The sequence below is a fragment of the Aedes albopictus genome, chromosome 1 (assembly GCF_035046485.1).
Source record: "Aedes albopictus strain Foshan chromosome 1, AalbF5, whole genome shotgun sequence".
Classification (NCBI taxonomy): Eukaryota; Metazoa; Arthropoda; class Insecta; order Diptera; family Culicidae; genus Aedes; species Aedes albopictus.
The window spans coordinates 294,526,075-294,551,495 of record NC_085136.1 but is presented as its reverse complement, the minus strand read 5'-3'; the positions used below and the strand labels follow the sequence as shown (position 1 = coordinate 294,551,495).

The 25,421-nt window shown below is 41.0% G+C and overlaps 1 protein-coding gene across 1 annotated transcript in view; it reads left to right on the top strand.

Moving 5' to 3' along the window:
* Positions 1 to 23,814, top strand: part of LOC109414765 (G protein-coupled receptor kinase 2) — a gene marked incomplete at its 5' end in the record, with an annotated part of 181,097 nt that extends 157,283 nt beyond the window's left edge. The window contains 5 exons of the mRNA XM_062860508.1: positions 6,257 to 6,446; positions 20,450 to 20,698; positions 20,763 to 21,124; positions 21,189 to 21,452; positions 21,654 to 23,814. Of these exons, the coding sequence (XP_062716492.1) occupies positions 6,257 to 6,446; positions 20,450 to 20,698; positions 20,763 to 21,124; positions 21,189 to 21,452; positions 21,654 to 21,755 (1,167 nt within the window). The remainder of the gene's footprint in view (positions 1 to 6,256; positions 6,447 to 20,449; positions 20,699 to 20,762; positions 21,125 to 21,188; positions 21,453 to 21,653) is intronic.
* Positions 23,815 to 25,421: the final 1,607 nt, after the last annotated feature.

Genomic DNA, 25,421 nt, shown 5'->3' with positions numbered 1-25,421 from the left:
AAGAAGAATTGATAAAATCCTTCAAAACCTTTTCCATAGTCTTCAACAAAACTGAAGAAAGACTAATTGGCTTGTATGCTTTGGGATGCGTCTTGTCTCGCTTCCCCTTTTTTGGTATAAAGATAACTTTTACAAGTCTCCATTTTGATGGAACGTAATTCAATCTTAAACTAGCCTTGAACATCTCAATTAGTGGTGGAACCAACACCGCTTCTCCATTTTGAATCAGTGCTGGAAATATTCCATCAACTCCTGCAGATTTAAAAGGCTGAAAAGATCTTATCGCATTTTCCACTCTGGCCTTCGTGAAGATTTCATCAGCTAAATCTGAGGCGGTGTTTACTGTACTATTTGACTCCGATGAGTTTATACTAGGACATCCTTCACCTTCCAGAGATATAGTATCATTGGAATCCACACTTAGAACCGAACCTGGAAAATGGGTTTCCATCATTAAATCCAATGTTTCACGAGGAGTTTTGGTAAAAGCTCCATCGTCGCGCTTCAGGTTTCCCAATTCATTTGAATGATCTTTTGCAAGCGTTTTCTGTAGTCTTGCAACTACAGGAGTGCTGTTTATGTTTTCACATGTCAGCATCCAAGATTTTCTTTTCGATTTTCGTATTTCGTTGTTGTAATCAGTCAGGGCTTTCCTGTACTGAGTCCAATCTCCCGTTTGTTTCGCTCTATTGAACATTTTACGAGAAAATTTTCTAAGGCGATCCAGTTTAAAGTTCCACCATGGCACGTCTCTAGTAGAAGACGATTGTATGGTGGGACAACTTCTGTTAAAGGAATTGATGATACTTTCATTTACCCTTTGAGAAAATGATTCTAACTTTTGGGTTGAATCAATAGTTTCTCCCATTGTAAATGAATGCGTATTCAACAATTCTACATATTGATCCCAGTTTGTCCTCCTGGGATTTCTAAATGCGGTTCTAGAATAATCTCCACCACTCCAATTAAAGATTATGTGTTTATGATCAGATAGAGAAATCTCATCTGACACGTGCCAGTTTGTGATCTTGTCAAAGATTGCAGCATTGCACAGTGTTAGATCCAAGACCTCTTGTCTGATTACATTTGAGAAAGTAGGTTTATCACCATTATTGCAAATGTCTATATTCTTCGAAGACAGATACTCTAATAGTAACTCACCTCGACTGTTAATATCCGTACTACCCCAAACCGTGTGATGTGCATTGGCGTCACAGCCAATGATAAACGATTTGTTGTTTTCTTTACAGAATTGGACAAATGATGCGATCTCAGGAGGAGGTGCCTCAGGAACATCACCAGGAAAGTAAGCTGAAGCCACAGCGATCTCAGTTTTACCCCTAGTGGTTGGTACCTCTACCATGACTGCAACAATGTCCTTTCTGATAAACTCTGTAATAGGATAGCATTTTAACGTTTTGCGTACTAAGACAGCGGTTCTGGGTGAATCTTGTTGCTCATCATAAAATAGTTTACTATTTTGTGTCAGAACACCAAGAATCTTTCGTTTATTGGACCATGGCTCTTGAATAAGCGCCACTTCTAGTCCTTCTTTTTTAAACCTTCGACTCAACACAGCAGAAGCACCTTTTGCGTGATGAAGGTTTACCTGTACGAACTTAATTCCTGTCATAAAAAAAAATCATTTACCCACTTTTATTAAGCCTCGGAATTGAGACGTAAGAAAAGTGGCCGATTATCCCGGAGACAAATAAGGTCCACTGCGTCATTGCTCCGTTTAACACAGTAAGGGCAACATACTGTGGAGGGTGCCCTGGTACTCCACAGGCTCCGTTCACGGTTAAGTTTTTATAAGACCCCCCTAACCATTCATTCCTAGGCACGGTACGCTTAACACCATGAATTAGGGGTCGCTTGTTTGGTGGACTTTTACCACCGGATCAGGCAATCTTTTTTTTTTTTTTTTGCTAGGTTTCTAGCTGCACTCTGAATAGAGTTGAAACCTCTACACTAGACCCGAAGATAGAAAAGAATACGTAATCTTTCAGAAGCAGTTTGCCAGCCGTACGCGGAAAATGATATCCATTAAGACACTGTTGCAACTAACTCAGAAAGATACGGTAGAAGATTGGAAAGTTTTCAATTGGTCAGTCAGTCAGGATTTGCCTATGTAGTGTTATGGTCATACGGTTTGTGTTTGTCCCCTTGTTTGATTTTGTGGTATGGTTAAATATGTTTTCTCCTCGTTAAGTCAGTTGTCGTATGTTGTTTTTTTCATCGAATCAATCGAACCCTGTATGTTAAAATATAGTCGATCCTGTGTCAAATTGTTTTCGTGATTTCGCTAATCGTTTTCTACTTGTGTTCATCTCTTGTGTCCTTAAATTGTCATTGGTCCAAAATCCACAGAAACATGTAACTGAACTTCTAAACATCTAGGAGATAATCAAAAATACGCCAAGTTGGTCAGTTGATTGCAATAAAATTTCAAAATAATAAAGATTTCATGTCAACTTTCATCCCGCTACAAATACTATTAAAAATATTCAAATTCGTTCAATTGTCCTATCGGTCCTACCTAGATGAACCATGTCATTTTCTCAAGCGTAGCCTAGAAATGTCAACCTAGTCATACACAAGTAACGTTGTTCAGTTAACCGTTATGTGTCCGACAAACTTTTTGCTTTTTTCTACACCGTGCTTTTAAATGGGCGCTGGGTACCCGGGTACCCTGTCGGCCACATAAGGGTTAATATAAAGCAGTCAGTTTTTGTCCAAAATGTCACGTCGAACGCATTGACGTCAACAATGCGTTTAAGTGTTCGCACGTTAGCTTCGAATCTATCAGCACAATTAAGTGCTGCAAATCTCCTTCCCACTATTGATTCTTCGGTCGATTTTTATTGCTTTATTTAAAGAAAATATGACCAACTAACATTGTAAAAATTCGAAAAAGCGACTATGACATTAATAAATTACTATGTAATAAAAATCAACCGAGAAACGTAGGAAATAGAGCCCAAACAACATTTTGAAGTCAGATATATACTTTTATATAATATAATATAAATAATAATACTTTTATTAGGATTTGTAACGATCATCAAAACCTTCTCAAATCCAACCGACTTGGAACTATTGCTTGGGAATAGACTCTACTGAGCCCCGGCGGTTCCTCCTGTTTATCGAGCATGTCTGATGCATATGATCAGCCATACTCCATCTGCAGCAGCCGGTTCGTGATGAACCGTTGGAGGTGCATTAAAGTGTTAAAAAGGTGATATGTTTCACTAAAGAACACTACATTACAATAATCAAAATGAAACTCCTTCACTTTAATACCGTCAACCCCTGCGAACTTGCGGTGTCCCTGCAGCTTTTCATAGAGAAAACTCTAAAGAAGTAAGTGGGAAGCAATACATTCTAAAATGATTTCAGACAAACTTCGTGAAACAATAATGCACGGAAGGGTTTCCCTGTAATAATTTTAAATTTAGCGAAATATTGGGATAATTGCTGTGGCGGTGTTCTAGTAGAGGGGCTGCAGCAATTTGGAAACCTTCAGTAACCAGCTCTGATTTTACTATGATAGCACTGCAATCGTCGGTTTGTCGTCGGTTGACCCATGGAAGCAAGAGGTACTTGTGACCAGACTTTTCCATCTGAGATGATCTGAAATGATCTAATAACATATTGTTAGTTCGAGTCTAATAGGGTCTGGGACCATTTCCCTGATAAAAATATACAATAAAATCGCCATAAACTTCCATTGAATAATGATAAAGTTGATTGTTCAACAACAAATCATATTATGTACGTATTTTCCTGCTGAAAATTATGTATTGGAACTACAATATGTGCACAATAAAATGAATGGCACTAGAGATTTCAATAATAAAAACACCATAAATTGAATGGTAGTTGACTTGAATTTGCTCCAGAAAATTTGGATTTTTTATGGTAAAGATACATAACAACCCCCATTTTCTATTGTAAAAGTGACATTTACAATACATGCTATGGTGGAAAACCATAGGGTCTGTTGTTACTCTATCGTTTTAAACGATTGAAATCATGGTAACTACCATTCATTTCAGCGTGTTGTAACAATACATTTTGTTGTATCTCTATGATCTTTTTTATCAGGGTTGGGCAAGGGGGGGGCTATTTTGGGCACTTTCTGCTATTACTCAGTCAAGTTTTAACCAATTGACTTGAATTTTGGAACGATGAGATCGGATAGTATCTAGCCATGTACAAGAATTGAAGTCAATTCTTTGACAAGTGCCCAAAATAGGTCCCCCTGCCCAGATGGTCCCAGACCCTACCTATTCTATTCAATAACTATTTAGTCTAACGACTTTTTTGATAAATTACTCTGCATCGAAAGGAACAATTTAGTGATTGATTATCTAGGAACTTTTTTAGGATTGCATTGAAATCGAAGTTCAACTTTTTTCCAGAACTCGCTTTTATAATTCTGATGTATGTTTGCGAAAGTACTAACTTCCGAAGGTCCAAAAAAGCACCAGCCGAGCAACGTTCTGCGTTTTAGGCGAAGTCAGAAAATTCTTCCAAAATCGGGCAAGCAAAAACTTCCACCAGCAGTCAGTTCAGGTGCATCACAGCCCGTGCCAGAACTATTTAGCCCATCAGCAACGTGCCAGCCATGTCAGCTTAACCAGCACCTCTACATACTACTATGCGAAAGATTGGGTTTTTCTAGTGATGGTGCGCTTGCAGTGAACACGGCGATGGTGCCCCGACTAGAAAATTATATCAAGTTTATATCATGTTGTGTTATGATGTTATAATATTTTTCTCTTACTTATTATGTTATAAACTAGATGCAGGATGTTGTTAGAAAAAAACTAAAATTGTAACAAAAAGTACACTGGTTTAATCAAGATTATAACTTATTTTGTTATAATCGTATCAAAATTATAACAAAATGTGATATGAATTTTAGCCTCAGGGTTACTACTATCTATCAAAATTTGATACAATTTTGTTATATTATTTTTCACATGTCGAAGACTCAAAACTAAACTATAATACAATGAGTTATCAAACAACATTTATAATATAATATGATATAATTAAGTTATAGTATTTTAAAAACATCACCATCAGTTATAAATATATTGGCTTATTAGGATTCTGTTATATTTTTGTTACAATTTTCTTGTCGGGGCATCAGCAGCAGTTTCCGCCAGTCGCCTGTCAGGTTCATAGACAATAACGAAGGGTGACGGTAAATAGTTGCAGTGTAATGAAAGTAGACAAGTGAGAGTCTTGTAGAAATAGCTGACAGAATTTTCTTCAGATATTTGTGTCTGAAACCTTGGCGAAACTCATATTGGATTTTGTTTGGAGAGAATTTACACACAAATAATTCAAACACACTTTTTAAGTTATCTCAAGAAGTGTTCCTTGATGAATTTCTGAACATAAAACTTCTAAATTCTATAAGAACACATTTTAATCCTTGTTCAAAAAAAATAAATAATAACTTATAAGCTTGCAAAATATATGACGTATATTCAAAAATAGCTGTTGGAAACCGATTCTATCTGTTTCAAAAACTCTGCCATACATCCTCACCGCCCTGAGGATGGCTCCATTATGCAGCGATTGGACGTCAGTTTTCCACAAAACTAAGCCCCTTAGGCAGCGACCGACCAGGCGACACACTGTGGTTGATCAATGTCTATCTGTATATTACCATCGACGACTACGATGACGGCCATGGGGCCAAACGTCCCCACAACCAGACCGGCCGGCAGTGCAGTGAGTGCATGCCAGATCCCACTGCAGCTTTTCCCTCTTTATTCGGCAGTGGAGTTGAAATAATCGGACCTGACACACTGTGTCCTGTTTCCGTGTCCCAACAACCTCTCTCTCTCAGAGTGCTCGCCAGCATGTCACGCGTTGGTTGGTCGGTTGGGTTGAACGTTGACGTTGGTTGGTTTGGTCTGGCCTGGCCTAGTCTAGCCTGGAGAAGCGGCTTTCCGGATGCTGCTGTGGCAGGCTGTCACTTTGGTGCACCGCACCATTGGTCATTTCACTGCGCTGCAGCAGCTCATGGCACGGCCAGTCACTAGCTATGGTTCTGCTGATAGGCAATGCGACACTTGGAAGTTAAAATTTGATTGTTTCTGACCGCTATGCGGTCCACACAGGCTTGTGAACTCAGGCTGGCGAACAATATTTGATGAAACAGCCACGTCACACATTGTAACAATTTCACCCATATCTAAAATTAATCTGTTCCATTTTTTCTGGATTCTTTCAGGTACGTGCCACCGGCAAGATGTACGCCTGCAAAAAGCTCGAAAAGAAGCGCATCAAAAAGCGGAAAGGCGAATCGATGGTGCTGATAGAGAAGCAAATCCTGCAGAAAATTAACTCCCGCTTCGTGGTGAACTTGGCGTACGCTTACGAAACCAAGGACGCACTCTGTCTGGTGCTGACGATTATGAATGGTAAGTGGATGATGGATGTAGGATGTGAGACTGTTTGAACAGGGCGTCCTATCTTAAGCCTTTGAAGCCGGAATTTTTCCAAGCGTTATTATGAAACTTTGCCTACGTTTTTCTGTTGTTTTGGTGTCCAATAGCATAAAATGGTTAGAATATCATGCAGAATATTTTTTTCTGGATATCCTAGGTCACCCAACCTATTCTTGAGTTTATATCCTAAAGTCTACGGGTGTCACGGTAACTTCTTTCAGTATAAAAAGCTACGATTTATAATCTATCATGTCCAGTAACTCTTCTGAAAGTTTAATAGACAGTATCAGATCAGTCGGGATATCCTAGATTATCCAAATTGTTCTTGAGTTTAGATCCTAAAGTCTACGAATGTAAAGGAAACTTTTTTCATTATACAAAGCTACTATTTGTAATCTATCATTCCAGTGAGTCTTCTGAAAATTCAAAAGACAGTATCAGATCAGTCGGGATATCCTAGGTCATCTAAACTATTCTTAAGTTTAGATCCTAAAGTCTACGGGTGTAACGGTAGATTATTTCATTATACTGTCAGGATACAAGCAACCGTTTGTTGATCGGAAGAAAAAATTTCTCAAGATCGGAAAAGCGGACGATTTTTAAAAAATGCAAGCGGAAACCCAGAAAATATATCTCTTCAACGGGGCGAATTTTCCAAACTGGAGCTACCGGATGGAAACCCTCTTGGAAGAGCGGCAGCTGATAGAATGTATCCGGATCGAAGCGGACAAAATCGAGGAGTTCAAAGCCTGCTGACGGTGCCACGGCGCTGGTGACTGTTGAGAAGGAAAGGAGACTGGCGGAACGGAAACTCAGGGAAGCGCAATGCAAATCGCTTCTTGTGGAGAAGATTGCCGATTCGCAGCTGGAACCCGAGCAGAAGGGAATAGCAACAGCATAATAAAATGTGTTATTTTGGAAAAATAACTGAGTACCCGAGCAGGAATGAATAACTGGCACATAACTGGAGCATATCAAAGTCAGGTATCATACCAAGACAAGGTATTGATCGGTTATCCAGGTATTGAAAATAACTTATTTTGGTATTTTATAGGTATTGATAAAATATCTCAACGAGGTATTGGTTTGGTGTTGAGGACTGCTTGAGGTATTATTAAATTATGGAAAAATAGCTATTTATATGGGAAAATCGCAGAGTATTATTTAGGTATTGTCATACCTAAAGTCATTATTCACGCGTTATGCACAGAATACACACCAGTTATTATTTGAGGTATTTTAACTTTTATGCAGGGCTACTTAATACCTTATTCAGGTTGTAGGTATTCAGTTTTCCATACCCGAGTTAGGTATTCTTCAGCTATTTTCTCCTGCTCGGGTAGCGGAAAGAGTTATTTTCATGTTATTTACATAACATATCCTGTTATAAACTTGTCTGTCATAAGCGGCAAAATAACAAAAATTATAACAAAAAAATGTTCCTGGAAGACCTGTTTAATAACATGTTTTGTTAGTTTCAATACCAACTTAATAACAGCGAATTTTTAAAATATTTCAATAACAAATTTTGATATGAATACGTTATTGATAACAATCTGAAAACAAAATTTGTTTTTTTTTCTGTTGCGGATAGGAACTCCTTCAAAGTCCCATATGCATTCAATGGGATACGCAACAATAGGATCTATTGTTAAATGTTTCATTCATAATTGGGACGCTATTGTTGTCGCAAGCGATTCTTTTATTAAAAACAGAGAGAAACAATAGTTTTCGTTTATTTTCCAAACAACTTACGATGAAAAACTACCGTCGTTTTGAAACCCTTTATTAGGTGGTTCATTGTTTATAAGATTAATTTACTTTATTACCTCATTGATTGACACATTTATCCAAGTGAATCTAAGTGGGCTCGATGCAGTGAAATCAATAAAAATAAAATGCCTAAAAATAGTCAATGGAGTTCTTGATGACTTATTTTTTACATTATTGTCGAAAATGTGTTGTTCGTCCTTGAATTCCACCAGTTGATCCAATATGTTTCATAATGGCTAACACTCTTTTGCACTCTCTATTTTCGTTTTCATACACACTTAGAAAATAGTACCGAACTCGGTTAAATTTGAACCGAGTTTTTATCTGCTGAACACTCGGTTGTCCACTCGGTTGAAAATGTAGGAACCGACCATTCGTTTCAACTTTGTGTCAGTGTCAAAACGTCAAACTTACAGAATTTTTCGGTTTAACTATCGAAACCAACCGACCATCGGTTGCTTTTAAATAAAAAGATATTATTGGGATCTAGAGCAAATTTAGAGTTGTTCATCACAAACAAAAAACAAGTTTAAACTTAAGAAAGCAATATGCAATGCGTATTTTATTTCTCACATTTAACGTTGCTTGAAAGTTTATTTTGTATTGGCCTTGCAGTAATTCATCGGGTTCAGAGCGTTGTATCCAGTCCGCAAATGGCCAGAGTGAAATCTGAAAATAATCATTTTCTCCATGTACACTTTCACATTCAATTGAGATTTTATTGACTGAAGTACTTACTTGCACAGTCCGATAAATTTTGAGATAATGCATTCCAATTGGCTTTGATTTTCACAGATCTTTGGAAATCACAAGCAAATTCAACCTGACCGCAAACATTGAGAAAACAAACATGGCCGAACAAAAGTTTGGTTCGGCAGGCTGCTGAACCGAGTTTTCTCGGTAACGGCGAACCGAGTTCGTTTGTTTTGACAGATAACCGCCCTGCTCAGTAGAAATGGCTCAAGAATCTGTCAGAATAATGTCATACTTAACGAAGCTCGGTTTCAAGCGATGAATTTTCAGAAATAAAGCGAATCGCTCGGTTTTTTCTCGTATACCGACGTAATCCGTTGAAAATTTAAACCGAGTTCGGTATTTAAAACTAAGTGTGTAGCTAACTAAAACTGGGACAAAAAACAGGTATACTTTTCAAAGTGCTTATAAAACAAAAAGCTGATAAGTTGGTTCTGTCGCAGTTGAAACGTAATGTCAGTAAGAAGAGGAACTGATGACAAAATAATATTTTCTCTTACAGTTCCTCGCGGAATGCTGTGAACAACGATAATCTCGAATGGTGTAGTTTTGATTGCAAAGCTAGTTATGTTGTAATATTAATGATCAAATATTTGTACAGTCTCAATGACATAATAATAACTGAACAACAAAACATGTTATTGAAATGTAATTTAAAGAAAATATACCAAGAGCACGATCATAACAAAATAAGATTGCCCAACAGAACATGTTATGGAACGGTGATGACTTAATAAGTCAATAATAACAAACCGAGATATAAAAACAGGTTTTGTGATTCCGTTGTTATTATTTTGATATTTTCCTCTGCTCGGGAATACGTGAAGAAAAAATCCACTCCGAAGGCAATCTGGGAAGCGCTGCAGAACGTTTTCGCCAAGAAAGGGATTTCCGACCAGTTCTATCTTCTCAAGCAGCTGGCCGTGATAAAATACAATGAGGCTGAAACTATGGAGGACCATCTGCTGAAGTTCGACCGTATTATCAGGGAGCTGGCCACGGCGGATATCATAGACATTCCCACCGGAGCAGTGTTCATTGGATTTTGTGAAAGCCAGGTTGCTCTGTGAGAACATCAAGCGGAAGAACAATTTCGATGCCGGCGGTATGTCTAACGACGAAGCTGCTCTTTACGAAGGACGTGCTAAAGGATCCAAGCTGAAATGTTTTGCCTGCGGAATGGTAGGACATAAGAAGATGAACTGTCCAGCAAGACCAAAAGGGCAGGATGGAATACAGGAAGCCCGTTTGAAATCGGGAAGCGCGAAGCTGAAGGAAAGAGCAAGTGTTGCTGATTCCGAGGTAGCTTTCATGATTGGATGTCAAGCGAAGCAGCAGCGTGAGTTCCAGTGGATCCTGGATTCAGGTGCTTCCGAGCACATGGTGTGTTCTGCGGATTGTCTTCGAGATGTCAAGAAACTGCAAAACATCCAAATTGTAGTGGCGTCCGGTAAGGTGGTCTACAGTAACTATTCCGGAACGGTCTATATGGAAATCCAAGTCGGACAACGTCAGATCAAGAGCACAGTGAATGGAGTCCTGTACGTCCGGAGCTACAATACAATCTATTCTCGATTCGGAAAGTTGGATCCGTGAAATGCGGATCACATTTGAGAAAGACGTGGTGAAAATCATACGTGGCGACGAAGTTGTTGCAAGAGGAAGTGTATCCGGGAATCTATACGTGCTGAATGCCCTTGAAGCGTGGAAATGTAAATGAAGCGTTGGTGAGTTCATCGTCAAGTTCATATGAGCTGTGGCATCGCAGGTTCGGCCACATTGGCAGGAGCGGCCTAAAGAAGCTGGTTCGTGGCAACATGGTCAAAGGTATGACATTATCTGATGACGAATTAGTTTGAGGCTGTGTGAATCTTGTTTGAAAGGGAAACACGCCCGACAACCGTTCGAGGACGTTCCTTAGTAGCACACATGTACTATACAAGCATATGCAGCTCTTATTCAATCATACAAGAGTTATATAGGCTTTTGTAGAACATATGTATTACTCGGGTTGAAGCTCCAAGATGGAATCGACCCTTGGACCTGATACACAGCGACGTGTGTGGATTCTTTACACCAGCGGCGTGGAATGGTAAGCGGTACTTCGTGTCATTCACCGATGATTTCACTCATTTCACGGTGGTGTACCTGCTGACGTCAAAAGATGAAGTACTTGAAGCGTTCCAGCAGTATACAAGCATGGCGGAGAATCATTTCGACCAGAAGATTGCCAGGATACGGTTCGACAACGGCGGCGAGTATGTGAATTCCGGATTCAAAGAGCATTGCAAGGCTAACGGAGTGCCTTTGGTGAACACGATTCCGTACACACCTCAACAGAATGGCGTGAGCGAGAGGATGAACCGCACCATCTTGGATAGCGCAAAAGCGATGATACACGATGCAGGCTTAACGAAGAAGCTATGGGGCGAAGCGGTCCAGGCAGCAGTATATGTAAGAAATCGAAGTCCAACAGCAGCGTTGCAGAACAAAACCCCTTGCGAATTGTGGTATGGACACAAGCCGGACGTATCCAAGTTGCGAATTTGAGGCAGCAAGGCATACAGTTTTATCCCGAAGGAAAGGCGAAACAAGCTCGACGCACGTAGTGAATCGTGCTATTTTGTTGGATATGGGCCCGCTGGCTATCGTTTGTGAAAGAAGCAGAAGGTGTACTTGCACTTGGCTCGTGATGTTGTTGTGAACGAGAATTGGAATGATGCTGGTACCGGTTGTGTGGAACTAGATGCTAAGTCTGAAGATCCGGTTCGGACTGTATTCAGACAACCTGCTTCGACGAATCAAACAGAACCAATTGTGATTCAAGAACAAGTTCCAGTCAATGCAATTGTTGACGATGTGGTTCAAAGCGACGATGATGAATTTTCGTCAGGAGAAGATGAAGCCGAGCCAGCAAATGAGATTTCGGAAGTTCGAAAAAGTATGCGGGTGCGAAACCCTCCGCGAAGGTACGGCGATTCTACGTGTTTGGTGTATGCATTGAATGCTGAAAACTATGTCCAGGATTTGCCGGACCGCATCGAGAATATGAAGCAACGAGACGATTGGGTGTTCTGGAAGGAAGCCATAGAATCGGAGTTGAAGTCATTAGCCGAGAACAACACCTGGGAACTAGTCGATTTGTCACATGGACGAAAGCCAGTAGATTGCAAATGGGTTTTCAAGTTGAAGCTGAATCCCGATGACTCGATCCAGAAGTACAAGGCCCGACTGGTAGCAGAAGGATTCACGCAACGATACGGATATGATTTCACGGAAACATGTGCACCAGTAGTAAGGATGTCAACGGTCCGGATGATTGGCTTGCGATAGCCAATCAAGAAAATCTTTTGGTGCATCAGATGGACGTAACAACGGCATTTTTGAATGGTAAGCTGGACGAGCAAATCTATATGCGACAACCACGTGGATCTGAGGAGGGGAATCGCGTGTGCAAGCTGAACAAATCCATTTATGGACTTAAGCAAGCATTAAAAGCTTTGAATGACAAATTCCACGAGTTCATGAGTCGGATCGGATCGGATGCATCAACGATACCTGCCTCTATTTCAAGGAACGTGAAGGTGAGAAGGTATTTCTGCTGTTATACGTTGACGGCATTCTTGTGATTTGCCGAAGCCTCGATGTGATTTCCGTCATCAAGAAGCTGTTGAAATACGAATTCAAAATGCAGGACATGGGAGAAGCAAGAACATTCCTTGGATCGAAAATTGAACGTGACATTTTACAAGGCCGGATGACGCTCAGCCAAAAGCAATACGCGAAGCAACTTCTGAAGCGTTTTGGAATGGAGGAATCTAAGCCTGTTGCCACGCCCATGGAACCGAGTCTGCAGCTCAAGGAGAACGAGAAAGCGACAACACTTCAAAAGCCTTATCGTGAGGTGATTGGATGTCTTACTTACCTCTTGGTGACCTCTCGACCAGACCTAAGTGCCTCGGTAAGTAATTTTAGAGTAGCCCTTCAGAAGAACACTGGACACACGTCAAGCGGATACTTCGGTACCTTCAGGGGACTCTGGACCACGGATTGGTATACCAACGGAAAACTGCACCGAAACAAATAGTTGGATTTGCAGATGCAAGTTGGGCTGCGGATCCAAATGGCCGACATTCAGTTTCTGGAATAATCATCAAAATTTATGGAGCTGTGACTTCCTGGAGCACAAAGAAGCAAAATACAGTTTCGCTGTCATCCACTGAAGCCGAGTGCTCAGCGCTTGCTGATGCGACTTTTGAAGTTACATGGATACAAAAGCTGTTTGAAGAACTGGGAATTTTGAAAGATGGAGCAACGAAAATATTTGAAGACAACCAATCAATTGCTATTGTCGAATCTCCTGGAACTTCGAAGTGGCTAAAGCACACGGACGTGAAGCTATATTTTATCCGTGACTGTGTTTCAACTAACAAAATAGAATGCCAGTATCTACCAAAAACGGAGCAGCTAGCCGATTTATTAACCAAAGCATTGCCAGCAGCATAGTAGTCTGTAAAACTTAGGGTCTAATAAATCAGTTTGTATTATACCGTCCAAGCTAGTAGTCGGCTTTCCATATCCTTATCATATACAAAGCTACGATTTGTAATCTATCATATCCAGTAAGTCTTCTGAAAGTTAACCCTTTATAAGGCAGTGGCAACTATATTGCCACCTTATACAAATTATTTATGAATTTTATATGAATGGGCTTTTTTAGAACAAAATGTCTCTCCAAAAACTGCCATTTTTGAGTGTATGAAGGTTCATAAGCTCGAAATTCTGTTATGGTGAGCGAATTGAAAATCGAATGATGGGGAATGAAAGGCCTATGTTCCTTTTACTTGTGGACAAAATTTCAACTTGATTGCTTCATTACTTTTAGAAACTCAGCCTTTTGAAAAAATGTACTATAATAAATGGACATGTACTAAAATTGCCATATCGTCCAAAATAATTGACCAATCGAGACCAAATCCACACAAGTAACTTATGAATATTAGGGCAATAACCTGTCAAAAAATCAGCATGACTGATTAACGCATCACAAAATAACAACATTTTAAACTTTGTTGACAAAAAGCTCAAATTTACACCATTTTTTTTTTCATACAAAATCGACCATCGAATTTTTTGAAAATAAAAACGTTTTTGTTCATTACTGTACATGTACTTCATATTCCAAAGTAGAACGAGTGGATTCCGTGCCTGGTTCTCTCGGCCTTATAAAGGGTTAAATAGACAGTATCAGATCTGTCGGCATATCCTAGATTATCCAAACTGTTATTGAGTTTAGATCCTAAAGTGTACGGGTGTAAAGGAAACTTCTTTCATTACACAAAGCTATGATTTGTAATCTATCATGTCCAGTAAGTCTTCTGAAAGTTCAATAGACAGTATCAGATCTGTCGGCATATCCTAGATTATCCAAACTGTTCTTGAGTTTAGATCCTAAAGTCTACGGGTGTAACGATAGATTATTTCATTATACAAAGCTACGATTTGTAATCTATCATGTCCAGTAAGTCTTGATTTAACTTGATTTAACACTTTGTCCAGTAAGTCTTGATTTAACTTGATTTAACACTTTGTAGCCAAATTCTAACAGATAGAATTACCTCTTGGGAAGTATCTGACGAGGTATCTCTCTCAGATCATAAGCATATCACCTTCTCAATAGAGAGGGGAGAGACCGTGAGGGAATTCTATCGAGACCCCAGGAACACCAACTGGGATCTCTACAAGCAAATTCTTGCGAACAAGCAACCTCTGCTGGACGAAAAAATAAGAACAGCAGAGCAACTAGAAGAAGCTTCTAGGATGGTCACTAACAAAATTATACAAGCATACTACGAAAGTTGTCCACAAAGGGAAAGGAGTTCAAACAGGAAAGTCCCTTGGTGGAACAACGCTCTACAAAAAATGAGGAGGAAAGTAAGAAAACTCTTCAACAGAGCAAAAGCAACTTCGGATTGGGGCCAATATAGAAAGGCTCTAACCGAATATAGCACTGAAATAAGGAAAAGCAAACGAAGACATTGGAGATTCATGTGTGAAAACATCCAATACACTTCAGAAGCGGCCAGGCTTCAAAAAGTCCTTTCTAAGGAACACTCAAATGGCCTAGGCAACGTTAAGAAGGATAATGGCACATTCACCAGAAGTCCTTCAGAAACATTGGAAGTACTGATGGAAAAACATTTCCCAGGCTCATTTGCTGTTGATGAAAATTCATCGGGACAATTGAGGACAAATTCTGGACGCAATATGAACAGAAAAGATGCACTCATGGAATCCCGAAAAATTTTCACAGTGGCAATGGTGGACTGGGCAATAAATTCCTTCGACCCTTTCAAATCTGCTGGAGAAGACGGCATTTTTCCGGCGCTAATACAGCACGGTAGGGACATAATCATCCCTGCTTTAGTTGAGATGTTTATTAGTAGCATGACACTGTGCTACATTCCCAGTTGGTGGAATAAGGTAAGAGTGATATTCATACCAAAAAACGGCAAACGGGACAAAACACAGCCTAAAGCATACAGGCCAATAAGCCTAACCTCAATTATACTCAAAATAATGGAGAAGATTCTGGATGAGCATATCAAAGGCTCGTTTTTAAAAGCTCACAAGCTAAATAAATTACAGTTTGCCTATTGCAAAGGCAAGTCGACGGTAACAGCCCTTCACACGTTAACACAAAAAATAGAAAAAAGCATCAAATACAAGGAAGTAGCGTACTGTGCATTTCTTGATATTGAAGGTGCGTTTGATAACGCTTCACATGCTTCAATCAGATCAGCTATGTATAAACGGGGCTTTCATGGCTCAATCGTTGACTGGATCACTGCAGCGCTGAGAAATCGATGTATTGTCTCTAGACTGGGCGAATCAACCATTAAAGTAAGTACGTCTAAGGGCTGTCCCCAAGGAGGTGTACTTTCACCATTGCTGTGGTCTTTAGTTGTTGATGACTTGCTTAATAGTTTAGTGGCAATGGGATTCGAAGTCATTGGTTATGCAGATGATATCGTGATAGTGGTAAGAGGGAAGCATGATGAAACGCTATCAAACAGAATGCAAATAGCGTTAAACTACACTCTTGCCTGGTGTAAAGGAGAGGGATTAAACGTAAATCCCTCAAAAACTACTCTTGTAATTTTTACAAGAAAAAGAAATGTCAATATAAAGGCACCGTCCTTGGATGGGGTACAGTTGACATTCTCCTCCAGGGTGAAATATTTAGGAGTCATACTAGATAAAAAACTGAACTGGAGTGAACATCTAGAGCATGTAGTAAATAAGGCAACAACTGCTCTTTGGGCCTGTCGGAGAGTGATCGGGGGAAAGTGGGGGCTAAAACCCAGGATAGTTCATTGGATCTACCTGGCAGTTGTTAGACCCAAAGTCTCTTATGCCTCTCTAGTCTGGTGGCCTAAAACCAAAACCAAAACAGCCCAACGAGTGCTGGCTAAACTTCAACGTTTAGCAACAGTGTCAATAACAGGAGCTATTCGAAGTACTCCTGGTTCAACACTAGATGCCTTAATGCATCTGCTACCCTTGCACCAATTTGTGCAACTAGAGGCAAAGAAAAGTGCCTTGAAGTTAAAAAGTTATAAGAACATCTTAGAAGGCGATCTAACAGGACATTTGAAAATCTTAACCAATGTTACTGTAAATCCACTAGTAATACAAAATGAAGACTGGATGGAACCAAAATTCATCTTAGATATACCATACAAAGTTTCGATTGATGATCGGAGCGTATGGGAATCAGGAGGACCAACGGTTCGACCAGGATCTATTGTATTCTATACGGATGGATCGAAAATGAGTGATAGAACTGGGGCTGGAGTATATGGACCCAGGACTAAACTCGCCATACCAATGGGTAAATGGCCAACGGTGTTCCAAGCTGAAATTCAAGCTATTTTGGAATGCGCTGCCATCTGTCTTAAAAGAAAATATAGACATGCGAATATCTATATCTTTTCAGACAGTCAGGCAGCTTTAAAGGCAGTCTGCACATTTGAATGTTATTCTAAGCTAGTATGGGAGTGCATTACACTACTGAAGGAACTGGCTGGAAGGAATACTGTAAAATTATTCTGGGTACCAGGTCATTGTGGAATTGCAGGCAACGAAATTGCGGACCAGCTAGCTAGGGAGGGATCTCTGGGTGCCTTGTATGGACCGGAACCCTTCTGTGGAGTATCATCAAGTGCTCTATCGATGGAGCTAAAAAAATGGGAGAAACAGAGCGTAGGAGCAAACTGGCATACTGCACCTGGAATATCCCAGTCAAAGAGATTCATCGTGCCAAGCGTGAAAAACACGAACACACTACTGAAACTTAGTAAACGCGAATTAAGTGTGTACACAGGATTGTTAACTGGGCACTGCCCATCTCGACACTTTCTATTGAAGCTCAAGAAGATTGAATCAGAAGAATGTCGGTTCTGTGGTTTCAACTCTGAAACCTCGGAACATCTACTTTGTGAGTGTAGTTTTCTCTTTAAGAAGAGAGAACGTTATTTCGGTGGATGTATCATGCATCCCCGAGATATCTGGTGGAATATAAATCCCAAGAAGGTAGTGGCTTTCATTTTGGAAGCTATTCCAGACTGGGGTATAATGCAGGCCTAAAAAAAAACAATCGCTAGTTCTTAATACTAGTGAGTGTACTAATGTACTGCATAAAGCAACTGGGTCTTACCACAATAGATCAATTAATGGTCGCAGTGGTTGTGTACCCCTACAGGGAAAAAAAAAAAAAAAAAAGTCTTCTGAAAGTTCAATAGACAGTATCAGATCAGTCGGGATATCCTAGGTCATCAAAACTGTTCTTGAGTTTCGATCCTAAAGTCTACGAGTGTAATGGTTACTTCTTTCATTATACAAAGCTACGATTTGTAATCTGTCATGTCCAGTAAGTCTTCTGAAAGTTCAATAGACAGCATCAGATCAGTCGGGATATCCTAGGTCATCCAAACTGTCTACGGGTGTAGCGGTAGGTTATTTCTATAAACAAAGCTTCTATTTGCAATCTATCATGTCCAGGGTCTGAAAATTTAATAGACAGTCCAAATCAGTCGGGAAATTCTGGGTAATAAAACTATTTTTGAGTTTAGATCCTAAAGTCTACGGGTGTAACGGTAACTTCCTTCAGTATACAAAGCTACGATTTGTAATCTATCATGTTCAGTTAGTCTTCTGCAAATTCAATGTACAGTATCAGACCTGGTATCAGATCGGTTGGGATATCCTAGGTCATCCAAACCGTTCTTGAGATTACACTCAAAAGACTACGGATGTAGCGGTAGCTTCATTTATTATACAAAGCTATGATTTATAATCTATCATGTCCAGTAAATCTTCTGAGTGTTCAATGAACATCATAAGATCAGCCGGGGCCATCCAAACTATTATGATGTTTCTGTTTTGGCTATATAGAGTTTGTTGCATAATCTATTATACTTACTGGAGTTCACAGAATACAACCAGAGACTACGACATAGCTAAATTATCAAAAAATATCCATTCAGTATAGTCCTTGGTATGATCTTGCTACACGTATGTATCAAGACGAAACACGTGGCAGCATTCATGCGCGTCAGCGTGGTGCTTTTGTTTGATCAGGTAGGCTATGATAGGATAGGTGTCAGAAATTTGCAAGCTCCCGTCGTCGTCATACCGCAGCCGCACCATGGACTAGAGCAAACGTAGCTTCAGCTGCTGCTTCTACGACTGATCTGCAGTCCTATTCTGAATCTGGATAGTCTTGATTCGGATTCGTGCTCATCAGAGGATGTAGAAGTAGCAGCTGTGTCTACGGTAGCCTCGAAAATGATCGAAAAGTGGGTTCTGGCAAAGGTGCCGAAAAGTGCTACTTTTCAGCACTCTTAAGAGTGCCGAAAAGTAGTACTTTTCGGCACTTTTGTTTTAGTGAAGAAAAGTAGGCCGTTTAAACGTTACTACCGCGAGTGAAAAGTAGGGGAAAACGCAACGCAATTACAAAAAATACTTTTTTGCAATTACAAAAAATTTTGTATGCAACTCGTTGCAAAACTCGATTTTTTCAGCACTCGTCGTATTTATCCAACTCGGCAAGCCTCGTTGGATAAATGTACGACTCGTGCTGAAAAAATCATCATTTTGCAACTTGTTGCATAAATAACTAGTGTAACATTACTATCTGAAACGAAATCACCTCATGTCACAGTGGTTGTTTTTATCAACTAACCTTCATAACAGTAAGGAATCCCATAATATCCCAAAAAATATATAACAACGCTTATTGTTACTCCAACTACTTTGGTAATCCACTGTACGATTATGTAACACTACTTAACGTAGAAGAAAAAGCTATTATCGCAAGTGTAGACCTGAAGCTATGGTCTCCGGAGTACTGTTGTTGATCTAGAATACCTCAAAACTATCTTGAAACTACTCATGATGTGCCAGGGCGATAACAGATTACAGTTTAAAGTTTATTGTGAGAATAACTACTGTTACTATCGAGAGCTGAGCTTCAGGATAGTTTGGACGACTCTCAATGTCCCAAAGGTTCATAATAATATATAGTAGACTTTAGTTTGGTCCAGTCACCGCGATTGATTATGAAACGTTACTCAGTATGCCAGACATAGCTGCTGATGTTACGAGTGTAGACCTGAAGTTTTGAACTCCAAGATAGTTTGACTGACCTGGAACATTTCAAAAATGTCTCTAAATGACATTTGAGATTTCAAAAGCTGCAGATTATGCAATGCATTATTTATGGTGAAACACTTAAAGTTTTTCTTGTAGATTTGAAAGACTTCATTATATAACAGTTTGGACAAACCTAAATGCCCCAATGGTTTATTATCAACAAGTAGACTTCAGAGTGGTTCAGTAACTGCGGTTGATTGTGCAACGTTACTCAGTATAACAGATATGGCTCTTGTTACGAGTGTAGACCTGAAGTGCTGAACCCCAAGGTAGTTTGGCTGACCTGGAATATCCCTATAGTGTCTCTAGATGATATTTGAGATTGGAAGAGCTTTACGGATCCCAGCAGAATATGCAATACTATGATTTATGGCGAAAACACATAAAGTTATTCTTGTAGATTGGAAGGACTTCATTAAAGGACAGTTTGGACGATCCTGAATGTCCCAAAGGTTTGTAATAAGCTAGTAGACTTCAGATTACTCCAGTAACTGCGGTTGATTACGCAATGTTACTTAGTATAACAGATATGGCTCTTGTAACGAGTGTAGACCTGAAGTTTTGAACTCCATGGTAGTTCGCAAAAGATGCATTCGGCATAACTTCGGAGTAGCTTCGCAAACATCTTGCGAAATGCTATACCTCCAGAATTTACTCTTTGTTTCCAATAGACCAAATGCTTCGGAATGGAGTAACTAACAAACATTGCCAAACTCCGCGTTTCCCTTCCACAGGTGGAGATCTCAAATTTCACATCTACAACATGGGTGGCGATCCCGGCTTCGAGATGAACAGGGCGCGGTTTTACGCCGCCGAGGTGGTCTGCGGGCTGGAACATCTACACCAGATGGGCATCGTGTACCGGGACTGCAAGCCGGAAAACATCCTCCTGGACGACACCGGACACGTGCGGATATCGGACCTGGGCCTGGCGGTGGAAATTCCCGAGGGTGAAATGGTCAGGGGGAGGGTTGGTACCGTTGGTAGGTTCTCCGAGCTGACTCGTTCCAGCGGTGGTTCTTAACTTCCCTGTTCTCTTATTTCCAGGATACATGGCTCCGGAAGTCATCGACAACGAAAAGTATGCATTTTCACCGGATTGGTTCAGCTTTGGGTGCTTGCTGTACGAGATGATCGAAGGTCAGGCTCCGTTCCGGGCGCGGAAGGAGAAGGTGAAACGAGAGGAGGTCGACCGCCGGGTGAAGGAGGATGCCGAAAAATACTCCCACAAATTTAGCGACGATGCCAAAATCCTGTGCCAACAGTTACTCATGAAGGCCGTCAAGAACCGGCTGGGGTGCCGCAACGGTCGGTACGGTGCCCGGGAGGTCAAACTGAGCGGCTTTTTCAGCAGTATTAATTGGAAGCGGCTTGACGCGGGCGTTGTGGAACCGCCCTTTGTACCGGACGTGAGTTTTTATCGAAAGGTTAAGAAACGTGAATTCATCTGAATCTGGTTTTTCCAATTTTTAGCCACATGCGGTATATGCCAAAGACGTGCTCGACATCGAGCAATTCTCGACGGTCAAGGGGGTGAATCTGGACGCGACGGATGAGAACTTCTACTCGAAGTTCAACACCGGTTCGGTGTCGATACCGTGGCAGAACGAGATGATCGAGACGGAGTGCTTCCGGGAGTTGAACGTGTTCGGGCAGGACGAGTGCCCGACGCCTGACTTGCTCATCAATGCGCCGCCGGTGGTGGAGAAGCCCGGTTGCTTTCCGTTCCGAAGGAAGGTAAGTTATTGCACCTGTTTCAATTTGCCCCGATGTTCCTTATAATAAAATGTCTGAATACCTGGACTACTGCAACCAAAGTGGCCAAAACCATTATTCTACTGATTTTCTGTAACCGTGGTAGTTCCTACCCCTCACAAAAATCGCTTTTGAGCTTTTCAAATTCACCACTAAATTGCTTTTGTATTTCCTCCTTTCCAGAAAAAGCAATCCGCCCGCGAAAAGCCCGTTCCTTTCAACGAGAAATTGCTTTCATCTAGTCAGACCACGGTAACAGTCAGCTCGTCGCAGAACGAAAGCTGATAGTGTGATGGCCTAAGCCAGCCGCGTCAACCGCTAGAACGACAACAACAACATCAACAGCAACAGCAAACTGATGCACCATCACCAACCAAGATCTAACTGAACCAAAAATGTCCCAGTAGCTCGGAATTTTGTACATTTACACTGAAGAAGGAGATAGAAAAAAGGCGACGCAGCAGCAAATCTCGAACAGCCATCATCGCCATCGGAAGTCACGTGACTCCAGAAGCAACTCCAAATCGGCACACAACTCTCACCCAATGTGCAATGTTGTGCACACATTTTTAGCAACAAATTACCAACCAAACAACCAGACGCGCAAAACGGCAAGAAGGAATCGTACAATTTCTTCTCGGGGTTTGTACACACGGTACTAGGAGAGCGAACTCAACCGTAGGAAAGGGTGCCACGTGGTCCTGTTCCTCGTTTGCAGGAAGGAACCGTTCAAGCCAACAATCTTAATCCGTACATGCAAGAAATAGTAGGAAGCAACCACTAGTAAAGAGGTAAATTCTAGGAAGAAGTTGGTCGTAAAGAAGTTGAACAGTGCGCTCCGAAAGCGCGTATGGCAGAAGCGCGAAAGAAGAAATGGAAATGTGTGCTTGTTGAAGATTTTTACTTTCGAGTTGTTATTAGGTTCTTTTTAATTTCCGCAACAGAGAGATGCACAATCGTAAGCACAACAGCAGCAGCAACAGCAATCAGCAACAGTGATGATTTGTTATTTATTTTAACAGGAGTTTCGAATGTTTTAACCGTGAATTTTAGGTTTCCTCTGTACATAATCGTTTCTAACGCCTAGGTAAATTATGGGCGCTCGCAAGATGAGAAAGAGCCCCTCTTTCGGTTCTTCGATCCACTTATCGCGCTCAAAGTGTTTTTTAAGTAGCATTTTTTTCTATGTTTTAAAGCGACGTGATTTTAATTTACTATATAGTTGATAGTATGCAGAAATGTGTTGGCACACGCGTGCACGTGATCGATCGTGATCCAGCATATAAGTAGAAATGGAAAACATAACAAATTGTAGATTATTACAATGCACAATGGGAAAAATATATTTGGACTTCATATTCGGTGTACAAGGAATGCCATGAAACTTTAAAGAAAGAATGATAACAATTCTAGAATGTCGGATGAAGTTTTACTTTTCAAATGATTCTTGAGTAATTCAAGAAATATTCTACAGAAACTGAAGCAGTTTAAAATAACTCTGAACTTGCTTAAGAAAGCTTCTGACCCACATTTCTTTAAATGTTTCTGGAGTATCTTCACAGATTCAGAAGTTAGTTCAGAATTATTTTAAAAATGTTGGGAACAGTTTAGAAATATAAGCTTTCAATAGAGTTCCATTCAAGATTTTTTCTAGCTTAGACAACAATTTGATATGAATTTTATCTATGTTTTTCCCATTGCTCAGTGTACCTAAAACTAGAATTAACAATTAGTAAGTAACAGCAACTAGGAAGAAAGCAAGGAGAAAACAAGGATATGAATAACTCATAGGTGTTTTTGTAAGGTAAAAGAAAACATTTTCCAACCCAAGGAAAATAACCAAGTACAGCATAAATAGGCTTTTAATCTTTCTCCCGTGCCCTCACCTGCACCCCGCCACCACCCACTACCGGAGCCGGTCGTGACACGGGGTGTAACGACGAGCTATGGGATGTGATAGCAAGCAAAATGTGTGTAGTAGTAGCTCACAGTTTTTATTTCTCGCGAGAATAGTGTGTTTTATATACCGATTACGAGAGAAACCAAGTGCAAGACGAAGTAGACGAATGTGTCCCCAGTTTGTAGAGGACTTCGATGATTCCGTTGTTAACGAAAAAAAAAATGCGAAGGAGCAGTTCCCGATAGAATATCCGCGTAAATAGGCACAAAAATAAGTCAACTTAAAACGTGTAGAAGAAGAAAGCCAAAAGAATAGCGTGACTCGAAAACTCAAATCATACTCATTTGAATCGCAAGCGCACGCCAGATGAGATTAGTAACGAAGCAGCACAAAAACCTTTTTCGCTTATATCACACATACACTTACATCTTTAGATTGAAAACACTAGCACAAATACTGCACTCGCACATAACTCTTACCATAACCTACGAACTATGAACTTTCATGAGGCGATTATCGCCCGTTCAAAGCTTGGTGCCCAGCCCAGTGACCTGCTCAATAGGAAGAACGAAAAATTAAGATCAATTCATTGGAATGGTTTCAGCGCCTTTAGTGAGTCAACGGAGTAATCTTACGGGTTATTTGTACACCAGGTAGTGTGGGGTTAAGGACCGTCTTCTACCAAAAAATAAAAGAGTGAACGACAGGACTACTGTTTCCTCGATTCACTAAAAACATTCCCATGATCGCCACACCTTCATCTCTCCGGAATAAACAAGAAGGCATTATTTCAGAGAGGGGCTAGTGCACATCGTATCCTCAAGGTTAGCTGCATAGCCTGCAGCAACGAACATCGATGACTCGCTTTGGGGAGTTCACCAAGGTACCGTGCTGGCGTTTAGCCAGTTTCCCGAGTTGTCCTTACCACTCCTTTTGTCCTCGGAAGGCAGGCAGCGTCGATACCACGGTTCCAACTGCAGAGTAACTATCAAGAACTGATACCACGTGCACAGCGATTTGACCTTCCCGCAAGTAAGGCCCTATCTGCCAGCACACAGAAGGACGTGCCGACATGGGGCCTCCACCTGCCCCGATATTGCCGAGGAACTCTTTCCAACCGCGGGCTCGGATCTAATCCACAGTAGACCGACTCCACGACAGCAATGCTACCGCGATGTTCTTCCCGCGGCCACTTAATCGCTGTAAGGGTCGATTTAGACCACAGGGCACCAGTATGACCTACGTATCCTACTTTGAACCCTTGAACCTCTTCTGTAGCGTATGCACTACCATTCTCCAAGTCCACACAACACCTCCTCTGTAGGTCCAAGTTGGCAATCACTTAAGTCAACCAGTAAGCCGGTGGTCTTCCCATTTCTAGCGCCTCCCTAACCCTTCTTCGAAGTATGATATCTTCCACCTGCGAGGGCTTGGTATTGGACTAGCCGCCTCTTCCTCTACCCGCTGCTTGCTGTTGTTGTAGTCGATACTGTAGTGAACCTCCAGGTGATCGCTGTGAGTGTAGCAACCGTCTACTCTTCAGTTCGAACTACTTGTTAGGCCAGGACTACAGAAAGTAACTTCAGTAATCGACTCCGCACAGTTCCGACTAAAGGTACTCTTGGTACTGACATTAGCCAAGTCGACATCTAAGATGGCCAGTGTCTCTAGCAGGATCTGGCCCCGATGATTCGGTTTCCCCATTCTACGGCCAAGGCATTAAAGTCACCAGCTATTACCACCGGCCTTCGCCCTGTTATGCGGTCCAGCATTTGCGTGAACTGCTCGATCGGCCACCACGGAGGCGCATAACATCTACAGAAGAAGACCCCGTTTACTTTGGCAACCACGAAGCCCTCATAGGTAGTAGACACCAACTCCTTGACGGAGTATTCACTCGTCGTCTTATCATCGACATTTTTCTAGACCTATCCGCGACCCAGTTGCCGTTGCCGGTGGGTACTCAGTATCGGTCCGCTATGATGGCGATATCCATCTCCCACTCAGAAACCGCCTGACAAAGCAGTTGCTAAGCCGCGTCACAGTGGTTT